Source organism: Capra hircus, chromosome 18 (assembly GCF_001704415.2).
Source record: "Capra hircus breed San Clemente chromosome 18, ASM170441v1, whole genome shotgun sequence".
NCBI lineage: Eukaryota > Metazoa > Chordata > Mammalia > Artiodactyla > Bovidae > Capra > Capra hircus.
This window is the reverse complement of record NC_030825.1, coordinates 53,163,947-53,177,119: the sequence shown is the minus strand read 5'-3', so window position 1 is coordinate 53,177,119 and position 13,173 is coordinate 53,163,947. Positions and strand designations below refer to the sequence as shown.

Here is a 13,173-nt window from a genome sequence, read left to right as displayed (position 1 = left end):
ATGTCTCTGCTTTTCAATGTTATCTAGGTTGGTCATAACTTTCCTTCCAAGGAGTAAACGTTTTTAAATTTCATGGCTGCAATCACCATCTGCAGTGATTTTGGAGCCCAAAAAAATAAACTCTGACACTGTTTCCACTGTTTCCCCATCTATTTCCCATGAAGTGATGGGACCAGATGCCTTGATCTTCGTTTTCTGAATGTGGAGCTTTAAGCCAACTTTTTCACTTCTCTTTCACTTTCATCAGGAGGCTTTTTAGTTCCTCTTCACTTTCTGCCATAAGGGTATTGTCATCTGCATATCTGAGGTTATTGATATTTCTTCCAGCTTGTGCTTCTTCCAGCCCAGCGTTTCTCATGATTGTACTCTGCATATAAGTTAAATAAGCAGGGGGACAATATACAGCCTTGACATACTCCTTTTCCTATTTGGAAGCAGTCTGTTGTTCCATGTCCAGTTCTAACTGTTGCTTCCTGACCTGCATATAGGTTTCTCAAGAGGCAGGTCAGATGCTCTGGTATTCCCATCTCTTTCAGAATTTTCCAGTTTATTGTGATCCACACAGTCAAAGGCTTTGGCATAGTCAATAAAGCAGAAATAGATGTTTTTCTGGAACTCCCTTGCTTTTTCCATGATCCAGCAGATGTTGGCAATTTGACCTCTGGTTCCTCTGCCTTTTCTAAAACCAGCTGGAACATCTGGAAGTTCATGGTTCACGTACTGCTGAAGCCTGGCTTGCAGAATTTTGAGCATTACTTTACTAGCATGTGAGATGAGTGCAATTGTGCGGTAGTTTGAGGATTCTTTGGCATTGCCTTTCTTTGGGATTGGAATGAAAACTGACCTTTACCAGTCCTGTGGCCACTGCTGAGTTTTCCAAATTTGCTGGCATATTGAGTGCAGCACTTTCACGGCATCATCTTCCAGGATTTGAAATGGCTCAACTGGAATTTCATCACCTCCACTAGCTTTGTTGGTAGTGATGCTTTCTAAGGCCCACTTGACTTCACATTCCAGGATGTCTGGCTCTAGGTGAGTGATCACACCATCATGATTATCTGGGTCGTGAAGCTCTTTTTTGTACAGTTCTTCTGTGTATTCTTACCACCTCTTCTTAATATCTTCTGCTTCTATTAGGTCCATACCATTTCTGTCCTTTATCAAGCCCATCTTTGCATAATATGTTCCCTTGGTATCTCTAATTTTCTTGAAGAGATCTCTAGTCTTTCCCATTCTGTTCTTTTCCTCTATTTCTTTGCATTGATCACTGAAGAAGGCTTTCTTCTCTCTTCTTGCTAGTCTCTGGAACTCTGCATTCAGATGCTTATATCTTTCCTTTTCTCCTTTGCTTTTCACCTCTCTTCTTTTCACAGCTATTTGTAAGCCCTCCCCAGACAGCCATTTTGCTTTTTTGCATTTCTTTTCCATGGGAATGGTCTTGATCCCTGTCTCCTGTACAATGTCACGAACATCATTCCATAGTTCATCAGGCTCTCTGTCTATCAGATCTAGTCCCTTAAATCTATTTCTCACCTCCACTGTATAATCATAAGGGATTTGAGTTAGGTCATACCTGAATGGTCTAGTTGTTTTCTCTACTTTCTTCAGTTTAAGTTTGAATTTGGCAATAAGGAGTTCATGATCTGAGCTACAGTCAGTTCCCAGTCTTGTTTTTGCTGACTGTATAGAGCATCTCCATGTTTGGCTGCAAAGAATATAATCAATCTGATTTCGGTGTTGACCATCTGGTGATGTCCATGTGTAGAGTCTTCTCTTGTGTTGTTGGAAGAGGGTGTTTGCTATGACCAGTGTGTTCTCTTGGCAAAACTCTATTAGCCTTTGCCCTGCTTCATTCCATATTCCAAGGCCAAATTTGCGTGTTGCCCCCAGGTGTTTCTTGACTTCCTACTTTTGCATTCCAGTCCCCTATAATGAAAAGGACATCTTTTTGGGGTGTTAGTTCTAAAAGGTCTTGTAGGTCTTCATAGAACCGTTCAACTTCAGCTTCTTAAGCGTTACTGGTTGGGGCATAGACTTGGATTACCGTGATACTGAATGGTTTGCCTTGGAAACGAGCAGAGATCATTCTGTCGTTTTTGAGATTGCATCCAAGTACTGCATTTCGGACTCTCTTGTTGACCACGATGGCTACTCCATTTCTTGTAAGGGATTCCTGCCCACAGTAGTAGATATAATGGCCATCTGCATTAGATTCACCCATTCCAGTCCATTTTAGTTTGCTGATTCCTAGAATGTTGACATTCACTCTTGCCATCTCCTGTTTGACCACTTCCAATTTGCCTTGATTCATGGACCTAACATTCCATGTTCCTATGCAATATTGCTCTTTACAGCATCAGACCTTGCTTCTGTCACCAGTCACATCCACTACTGGGTATTGTTTTTGCTTTGGCTCCATCCCTTCATTCTTTCTGGAGTAATTTTCCACTTATCTCCAGTAGCATATTGGGCATCTACCGACCCGGGGAGTTCCTCCTTCAGTATCCCATCATTTTGCCTTTTCATACTGTTCATGGGGTTCTCAAGGCAAGAATACTGGTTTGCCATTCCCTTCTCCAGTGGACCACATTCTGTCAGACCTCTCTACCATGAGCCCATCTTGGGTGGCCCCACACAGCATGGCTTAGTTTCATTGAGTTAGACAAGGTTGTGGTCTGTGTGATTAGACTGACTAGTTTTCTGTGATTATGGTTTGTGTGTCTGCCCTCTGATGCCTCTCGCAACACCTACCGTCTTACTTGGGTTTCTCTTACCTTGGATGAGGGCTGTCTCCTCACAGCCCCCCTCCTGACCTTGAACGTGGAGTAGCTCCTCTCAGCCCTCCTATGCCCAAGAAAAACTTAAAAACACTTTAAGGTTGTATTATAGGGACTTCCCTGCTGAGTCACTAGTTAGAATTCCAGGCTTTCACTGCAGTGGCTTGGGGTCAATCCCTGGTTGAGATTAGAGATCCTACAAGTGTGGCAAGGTGAAAAACATACAAAGTTCAAAAGGGTATTATAACCTTCATGGGCCCAAGAGAATACAGTAATTTGGTTGATTCTTTATTGTATGTCTCATATGAGTTTGAATCACCAAAGTCAATGAGTCAGAAACTTTTGCAGTAGTTCAGTGGCTAATATTCCGGCTTCCACTGCAGGGGGGCCTGGGTTTGATCTGTGGTCCAGGAACTAGATCCCAGAAGCCCATAACTAAAGATTCTGCATGCCGCAAGAGCAAGGATCCCACATGCCACCAATAAGACTTGGCACGGCCAAATAAATAAATATTAATTCAAACGGATCAGAGACTAAATGTAAAACCCGAAACTGTGAGAGTAGAAAAAAAAGTGGGGGCAGAGAAACCTTCGTGACATTAAATAAGGCAGAGTTCTTATATCTGAAACCCAAAGCACAATCACAGAAGACAAAAACTGAACTTCATCAAAAATTTAAAAAACTTAAATGCTCTGCGAAAAATACTAATGGGGCAAAAACAAAAACCACACACTGTGACAAAATATCTGCAAAACACATAACTGACAAAGGCCAAGTGTCCAGAACATTTAAAGAACTCAAAAGCTAAGAACAAGAAAACATGTTCACCAAAGAAAATACGTCTGTGGTTATCAAACATTCATGTATAAAGATGCTCAACTTAGTCATTAGGGAAATGTAAATTAAGACCAACATGAGAAACCACTATAAAACTACTGAAATGCTAAAAACTAAAACCCTGATATGCACTGGTGGTGGGAGTGCAAAATGGCATATCCACTTTAGAAACACCTGTTTTTCACAAAGTTAGACATACTCTTACAACCCAACAATCCCACTCCTAAGTATTTACCAAAATAAAGAAAACCTGTGTTGATACACAAATATTGTCAGACAGATGTAGTTAATACACCATATAGAAATCATCATACTTGCTGCCTCTGGAGGTGGAACTGACAAGAATGGTACACAAGAAAACATTTAGGTTTAATAGAAATGTGCTATATACTGATTTTGGTGATGATTACACAAGTAGATACATTTGTCAAAATTCATGAAGTTGTAAACTTGAGATTTATGCATGTGCTTGCATGCAAATTACATCTCAATAAGGAACTGTTAGCATACAAAATTGCTGGCCACACACAACCTGGTGATTCTGGACCCACTAATGGGTTATGACCTTCAGTTTGATAAGCACTAGTTCACAAGACCTGCAGGGTTGGGAAGATGACCCCAAGTGTCTAATCTAATCCTCCAAGCCTTGGAGAATTCCCTGTTTACAAGTTTTTAGAAACTTTTAGAGAGGAACTGAATAAAAATTTCAAAAGTGACTGTTCTCCCTTTAACTCATTTAACATTCCTGGACACCTGCAGTGTGGTAGGCATTGAAGAGGCAGAGTGGACTTGCTGTAAACAAAGTCCATGCCTTCCGGGAACTTCTATTCTAGTGGAAGAGATTTGGGCATTTGTGTCTTAGTATTTTTGGTTCCCTCCAGATCGGACCCATCCTTCCCATGCCTCTCATCCATGTAGTTTCTGCTAAATGTCAAGGTTCTGAATGAAGCTCTCTGTCTCCACGCTCATGAGGCTTCTCTGCTGTGTGGTCACCCAACCACCATGACAGTTTGCGAGTTCTGGAGGAAATAAATGTTTTGTTTTCTATGACGGGACCATTTCACCACGCATGTGAGGTATTAACACATGCAATTTCATAGAGATTCTCTGCTGTGTGTATTCTCTGATGAGGCAAAGTCCTTGTCACCCTCATCCCCAGCATGGACTCGCTGATGAATTGTAAGACTGGAGCTCCAACTGAAGCCTTTCCCACACTCTTCACATTTATATGGTTTTTCCCCTGTGTGGACTCTCTGATGGGCCTGGAGGTATGAGCTCCAACTGAAGACCTTACCACACTCCTCACACTTATATGGTTTCTCTCCAGTGTGAACTCTCTGGTGGGCTTGAAGGTATGATCTCTGTCTGAAGCGCTTACCACACACATCACATCGGTACGGTTTCTCTCCTGTGTGGACTCCACGATGAGCCAGAAAATTTGAGGCCCGACAGAAGCCTTTCCCACATTCCTCACACTGGTAGGGTTTCTCTCCAGTATGGCACCTCTGATGGGCCTGCAGCTGTGAGCCCACACTGAAGCCTTTCCCACACTCTGCACACTGATACGGTTTCTCACCAGTGTGGACTCTCTGATGCACTTGAAGGCTTGAGAACTGACTGAAGGCCTTCCCACATTTTTCACATTTATAGGGCTTCTCTCCTGTGTGGATTCGACAATGAACGTTAAGATCTGAACTCCGGCTGAAGCCCTTCCCACATGTACCACATTTGTATGGTTTTTCTCCAGTGTGGCTTCTCTGATGGGCCAGAAGATTCGAGGCCTGACTGAAACCTTTCCCACACTCCTCACATTTATATGGTTTCTCTCCTGTATGGACTCTAAAATGAATGTTAAAATCTGAGCTTCGACTAAAGCCCTTTCCGCATGCATCGCATTGATAGGGTTTCTCACCACTATGGCCTCTCTGATGGTCCAGAAGATTTGAGGCCCGGCAGAAGCCCTTCCCACACTCCTCACATTTGTAAGGTTTCTCTCCTGTGTGGCTTATCTGATGGGCTTGGAGGTGGGAACCCACACTGAAGCCTTTCCCACACTCCTCACACTTATATGGTTTCTCACCTGTGTGGATTCTACAATGGATGTTCAGGTGTGAGCTATAACTGAAGCCCCTGCCACACGCATCACATTTGTAAGGTTTCTCCCCAGTGTGGATTCGCTGATGAGCCTGCAAGCGTGAATGCCAACTGAAGCCCTTCCCACACTCTTCACATTGATAAGGTTTCTTTTCCGTGTGAACTCTCTGATGGACATGGAGATAGGAGCGCTTACTGTAGCCCAGCCCACATTCCTCACATTTATAGGGTTTCTCCAATGGGTGGGCTATTAGAGGAGCCTGAAAATGTGAGCTTTTTCTGATATTCCTCTTACACTCCTCTAATCTGTGTGGATTCTCTCCAGCGGGGACTCTTTGATGTTGATGAAGATATGACCTCTGACTAAAACCTTTATGTGACGTATCATGATTGTTCAGTTTTGCTCTACTGTGGACTCTCTGATGAGCTTGAAGACTTGAAAACCGACGGAAGGTGTTTTCACATTTTTCACATTTATAGGGCTTCTCTCCTGTGGAGGCTGTCTGGTTCATTTGAAGGTGAGAGCCCCATATGAAACCCTTCCCACACTCTACCCCTTTATAAGGTTTTCCTCCAGTGTAGTCTCTGTGCTGAACTTGAAGATGTGAACTCTGACTGAAGTCTTTACTGAACTCATCTTTATAGAGTGTGCCACTTTGTTTTTCCAATTGAGAGCCAATTCCTTGAATAATTCCCATAGAATCTCGACACCTGGTTAATTCCTCTGTAACCTGTAGCCAGATTTTTGAGCAGAAAAATTCTTCGTGTGGCAGATACCTTAATCCAACTTCTTGAAGAGTCTCTATGCCATTTAGATTCTGATTTCCTAAGAGGATAAAGAAAATTAAAAGATGGGGCATATGAGTGCTTTGCTCAGAAATGCCAAGGTTATAAACTTAGGCCCACACCCTAAGGCCTTATGGGGACATGAAAAACTTCTATTTTTCTTCAGCATCATGTATCATTTGCATACCTCCAGACACCAAGAGGTGTTCCACCAGGCTCCCTTTCACTACACATTCGTGGGATCCATTTAGAACCATAATAAGTTTCATAGGTGAAATATAAATTAGAGATCTAGTAGCTATACAGCAAGAAAAATACCTCCTAGGGAATGTTTACCAAGATGAGGCTGCATGTTACTCAAAGCCTTACTTTCTCTGCTGCAACAAGTGTTTAATAAACAGCTTTCACATAATTGCACATCTGATCGAAATGCTCAAAAGCTCATGTAAGACCCTTACTAACAGATTATCAGAAGACATTCCCAAGCAGTGTTGAAAACTTTTGCTTTATTAGAAGTTTACTCCACCGGAAGGAGCTTTGGAGGCCCTGGTAGGTTGGAAAGATAGATGTTTAGGAGAAAATAATATATTACCTAAGGGCCTAAAGTTCAGAGTATAAGCAGAGAGACTGGTCTTTTGTCTCCTGCTGGGAAATATCCTTCATGAAGACAATATGCAGAGAAGTTTACTATAATAATATACACTATTCTAAAACTTCACATCAATAAAATTCCTACAACTTCCATTGGGGGGAAAAAAAAGACTGAAAAAGTAAAAGATAACCTAATCTTTAAAACAGAGTAAGACCTTGCAAGGAGTAAATAAATAGGGTGGAATACAGATTTTAAAAGTCAGTATTGGACAGGAAGAGTTACATTCTCCTTGGAACTCTGTTTCACCAATTAGTCATATAGCTTGCTACTAACTTCTTTAGAGGTGTCTTTTCAAATAATGCCTTATCGGTGATGCCTCTTTTATTACCAAACGATATCATATACTAAATTCTCCCTTTATTCTACATTCCTGGAAATCTCCATTAGCCATACATTGTCTTGTTTTTACATAGCACATATTCCCATCTGACAGACTATATACATAGTATAGGGCACAAAAAGTCCTTGATCTTTTTCATTTTATGTCTTCTCCTGCTTGAATGTAATACCCACAGGGACAAGGATTCTGTACTGTTCGCATGTTTATCACCACTCCCAGAACTCTGTCTGATATGGTCAGGGTTTCAGAAGTACATGCTGGATAGATAAATAAATCCTAGTTTCATGTCTCTGTGACAGTTTGAGCCATGTTACAAAAGTAAAAGAGCTTTTGCAAGTAACTTACTCATCACAGGAAAGGAAGTGGAAACAGCTGGGAAGCTGAAAGGCTTCACTAGATGCAGGGCTAACCTAAGTGAATGCTGCTGACAGAAAACCACGATAATCACAAAATCAGGGAATTTCCTGGTGGTCTAATTATTAGGACACTGCGCTCTCATTGCCAAGGGCCCAGGTTGGATCCTTGGTCAGGGAACTAAGATCCCAGAAGCCACACAGTGTGAAAAAGAAAAAAAAAATCTTGGCAAGAATCACTCGGAAGGCAAAAAAAAAAAAAAACATAGGGCATAAAGATGGCCATGGGGCATACAGATGGACTGTTTCTGAAATTCTTATACCCTTTTCCTGTATGGGTAAAGATTTTCCTTTTTCATTTAGGAGTCAATATTTAGACCCTTATGTTATCCCTGCCCTGTGAAAAAGTTGTTTCTAAAAAGTAGACTATAAAACTGATGGGCATAGGGGACATCACAAGCCACTTTCTATACTGGGATTTTATTCTGAATGAGAGACCTGAGCAGAGAAATGACAATGTTTGGATTTAAAAGAATCACTTGGAGTGGAGAACTGATTGCGAAAAAGCAAAGCAGAAGAGAGAGCATTACAAAGACTGTGGCAGTAATCCAGACTACTGACTTGGACCAGAGCCACAGCTGGAGAGGCGACGAGAAGGAGGACAGACTCCGAGTCATAGGACTCTCACCCGAGGAACAACAGCTCTGGGCTGCTGTCTTTATCATTTGCAGCTTTTCTTCTCTCTCTAATTGGGATGGAACATCTGGTGTGAAGGATTGATGCCCTGCAAAAAGGCAAGGACAAACATTTAAAAAGAATGTATTAGAAGCCCAAATTATGAAAAATTGTGGTTTACACTATATCAACACTGACATCAAAATCAGTCTTTTCCAAGCTTTCAACTTTGACCCATTGGCAGAAATATATTTTATGCAAAACTGAGGATGTATAGTCATTGCTATTGTTGTTTAGTTGCTAAGTCATGTCCAGCTCTTGAGATCGCATAGACTGTAGCCCACCAGGTTCCTCTGTCCATGGGACTTTCCAGGCAAGAATACTGCAGTAGGTTGCCATTTCCTTCTCCAGGAGATCTTCCCGACCAAGGATCGAACCCGTATCTCCTGCATTGCAGGTGGATTCTTTACCACTGAGCCACTTGAGAAGCCTCCAGGATATGTAGACTAAGTACACATTACTGGAAGACATTATTTTCATTGCACCCTTTTCATCATTTCTCACACTATTCTCGCCAACAGGCCATAGTTTTTATCGCATCGTGCAGTTACTGCCAAGTGCTGTGATATTTTCTACCCTATTTTATTTCACTTCCTTAAAGAATGACCCACTAATTGGAGATGATTACAATTTGAAAAGCCAAAAAGGTAGAGCAATCATGCAGACAATTTATAGTATGTTTACAAACACACTGATCAGCAGAGAAAGAAAAATGCTATTTCTGTGGGACTTCCCTGGTGGGCCAGTGGTTATGAATCTGCCTTCCAATGCAGGGGATGCAGGTTCAGTCCCTGGTCAAGGAACTAAGTTCCCACATGCCATGGGGCAACTAAGCCAATGCACTGCAGCTAGAGAGCGTGCACTTCAATGAAAGATCCTGCATGAAGCAACAAGATCCCGTGTGCCTCAACTAAGACCTGATGCGGCCATAAATAAACAAATATTAAAACAAACTGATGAACAAAAAGCCCTGCGATCTCTGCATCTCATGCTGATTAGAAAACCGAAATTCGGTTCAAGAGCTCCAAAGCTCTGCCTGTTCAAGGGCACATAAATATTGAAGGGGGTCTCTGTTCAGTCACAGGGCACCCATCCTCACCCACTGAGAGCAGGTTCTGGAAGTTCTCCAGCATCACCTCCTGATACAGCTTCCTCTGGGCCAAGTCCAGCAACCCCATCTCCTCCTCTGTGAAGATCACGGCCACATCCTTGAAGGTCACTGCCTCCTACAACATCAATCACACTCCTGATTCTCCCTGGAGGAAGGGTAACAACTGAGAAAAGTGGGCAGGATGTGTACAAAGTGGTTCCAGGTGCTGAGAGACCAGAGTCAATTTTACTGTAACATAATTAAACGTCCCCAATAACGCATTTATATTGTATATATTTTCCTTTTCATAATAAATGCTAAAAAGGACAACTTTTTATATAGATTTTTTTGCTTCCCTTCCGATTATTTCTTTAGGATAAGTTCCAAACAGTGAAAAATTACCATGTCAAAGAATAGGCAGCTTCAAAATTATTACGTACAATAGCAGATTTTCTTCTCAACTCTTCTCTTACTTTATCCTCCTCCAAGAGTATATCAGTTCAGTTCAGTCGCTCAGTTGTGTCCAACTCTGTGACCCCATGAATCGCAGCACACCAGACCTCCCTGTCCGTCACCAACTCCCGGAGTTCACTCAAACTCAAGTCCACTGAGTCAGTGATGCCATCCAGCCATCTCATCCTGTCATCCCCTTTTCCTCCTGCTCCCAATCCCTCCCAGCATCAGAGTCTTTTCCAATGAGTCAACTCTTCACATGAGGTGGCCAGAGTACTGGAGTTTCAGCTTTAGCATCATTCCTTTCAAAGAACAACTAGGGCTGATCTCCTTTAGAATGGACTGGTTGGATCTCCTTGCAGTCCAAGGGACTCTCAAGAGTCTTCTCCAACACCACAGTTCAAAAGCATCAATTCTTCAGTGCTCAGTTTTCTTCACAGTCCAACTCTCACATAAGTAGCCCCAATTCTCCATATCCCACACTTTGAATATAACCATATTTTTAAATCCTAAGCAAACTTGTCAGTAAAAGAACAACCAACTTGATTATCTGTACTTATTTGATCATTAATAAGCTTATCATATTTTCACATATTTACTAGGTGTTTTTATTTTTCTTCTTCAGAACTTGGCCTGTTAATATTCTTTTTTTTTAATTTTAATTTTTTTTCAGCAACAGAGGTATCAATGGATTCTCAGAGTAGCTTCCTTGTCTGAAGCAAGGTCCTGGGGCAAATCCTACTGTGTGTGTCCCATGGCAGGCAAGACATAGCCAATATATAGATATTTTTTAATTACCTTGGCCATACCACATGGCACGTGGGATCTTAGTTCCCCAACCAGCGACTGAAGCCACACCCCTCTGTAGTGGAAGCATAGAATATTTAACACTGGACCTCCAGGTAAGTCCCACCTGTTAATATTCTTTGCACATACTCCAATTGGGGTTTTATATTCAGATTCTGTAAAATTCCTATTACAGATTTCAAGCTTCAGTTTTTTGAGCATGGTGATGGACAGGGAGGCCTGGTGTGCTGCAGTTCATGGGGTCGCAAAGAGTCGGACATGACTGAGCGACTGAACTGAACTGATTACACATATTTTCACCCACATGTGGCTACTGTTCTTGTACAGCACTGGGGACAGTATGGTTTCACATCCTCGGCACTGCTGACATTCGAGGCCAGATGATTCTTTGTTGAAGGGGGCTGCTGCGTGCACTGCAGGGTGTTTAGCAGCGCCCCTGGCTCTCATGTACTGTATCAGTGACATCCCCCAAGTCACGACAGCAAAAATGTTTCCAGACGTGGCCTGAGGGCACAATCGCTCATGACTAAGAATCACTTGCATACAGCATTATTGTAACATCTTCTATTCTACTCTGATATGTGAAATTACAAAAAAGTGATAAAACAACAAAAAAGAAACTATATTAAAATTAAAAATCAGTGATCATCTGGCACTCTTCTTGGAAGAGGTTCTCAGATGCCTACTGTTCACTTCAAGTGTTCACTTCAGGGCTTCCCGAGAAAGAGAAACAGGATGTGCTTAATCGCTGAGAAATGAGGTGAATGCCTAGAAGGGCAAGCCCAACTCACCTTGAACTTGGACATTCTGTCCTCCTCCTTCTGGGGAACTGCTGAGTCTTAGGAAGGCCTGATGGGAGAAGAAGGAAAAAAACTGTCAAAGTCTGGTCAAGGATGTCACTGACCCATGTTGTTATTGTTCAGTTGCTAAGTTGTGTCTGACTCTTTTGAGAACCCATGGAATGCAGCCCACCACACTCCTTTGTCTATGGGATTTCCCAGGCAAGAATACTGGAGTGGGTTGCCATTTTCTTCTCCGGGGGATATTCCCCACCCAGGGATTGAACCCACAGCACAGCAGAAAATGGAGGGATTAACAATGTCTATCTGGTACAGCTACTGGCTTTGCTAAAATAATCAAACTGTATTCACAATTTCAGTACAACTTATGTGGCAAAATGCACAGGCTAACATAACATTTCACCATGTGAATAGAACTTATACTTTTAATTTTAATTAAACCTGGAGTATAAAAACAAAACAATGCTCAGGATTGCTGTCAGAGTTAAACGAGTAGGCGGAAAGCTCAAAGAACACTTCCAAGGCACCTTATTTCTCAGTAGCAGCAGAAAGCAGGTCATGTTCAGTAACGAAAAACCTGTCCTCATAAATAGTTTCTATCGCTGGATCTTTCAGAGGCTGTTGCTTTGTCATACGAAAATCACCTTTAGCCTCTGACATGTTATTCTTGCTTGGTTTATCATACTTAATTTGATGCCTTTGCAGTAATATTTAAGATTAAATTGATGATTTTTTCCCTGTGTAAGATATATATCATATAAAACTTTATATGTGAACCATTTTTTTAGGGTGTTGAGTTCATTAGGTGCGTTCATATTGTGAATCACCACCACTATCTGTCTCTAGAACTTCTCCACCACCAGGAACTGAAACTCTGTACTCATCAAACACTTAACTCTCCACTGCCCATCCCCTTGGCCCCTGGTAACCACTATTCTACTTTCATAGTCGTAGTGTCAAATTTCAAAGATATAAGACCTTGCTAATTTGACTTTGCTAACAGTGAAGTGAAGTTGCTCAGTCGTGTTCGACTTTTGCGACCTCATGGACTGTAGCCTACCAGGCTCCTCCCTCCATGGGATTCTCCAGGCAAGAGTACTGGAGTGGGTTGCCATTTTCCTTCTCCAGGGGATCTTCCCGACCCAGGGATCGAATCCTGGTCTCCCGCATTCCAGGCGGATGCTTTAACCTCTAAGCCACCAAGGGTAGGGCCTTAAAAAAACCCATATCACTGAGCTGAAGAAAAATTAACGGAACCCTATTATTTAACAGTAAGTTAATCAGTATGCCATTTTAATTAACAAGCTAATCATAGTAATGACAAAAACAATACAAATGGCGATGTTTAACACTGCACAAGCACTGAGTATGTGCTAAGGACCTTGAGAAGCACTTGGCACACATTGCTCCATTAGGTACCTCGCACACACCTGTGAAGAATCTAGTGTC

At 42.0% G+C, this 13,173-nt stretch overlaps 1 protein-coding gene across 1 annotated transcript in view; it reads right to left on the bottom strand.

The window, feature by feature from the left end:
• The window catches only part of LOC102189789 (zinc finger protein 91), a 35,911-nt gene that overhangs the window by 14,177 nt on the left and 8,561 nt on the right, over positions 1-13,173 (bottom strand). The window contains 3 exon segments of the mRNA XM_013971412.2: positions 4,715-6,534; positions 8,528-8,623; positions 11,716-11,773. Coding sequence (XP_013826866.2) covers positions 4,715-6,534; positions 8,528-8,623; positions 11,716-11,773 — 1,974 coding nt within the window.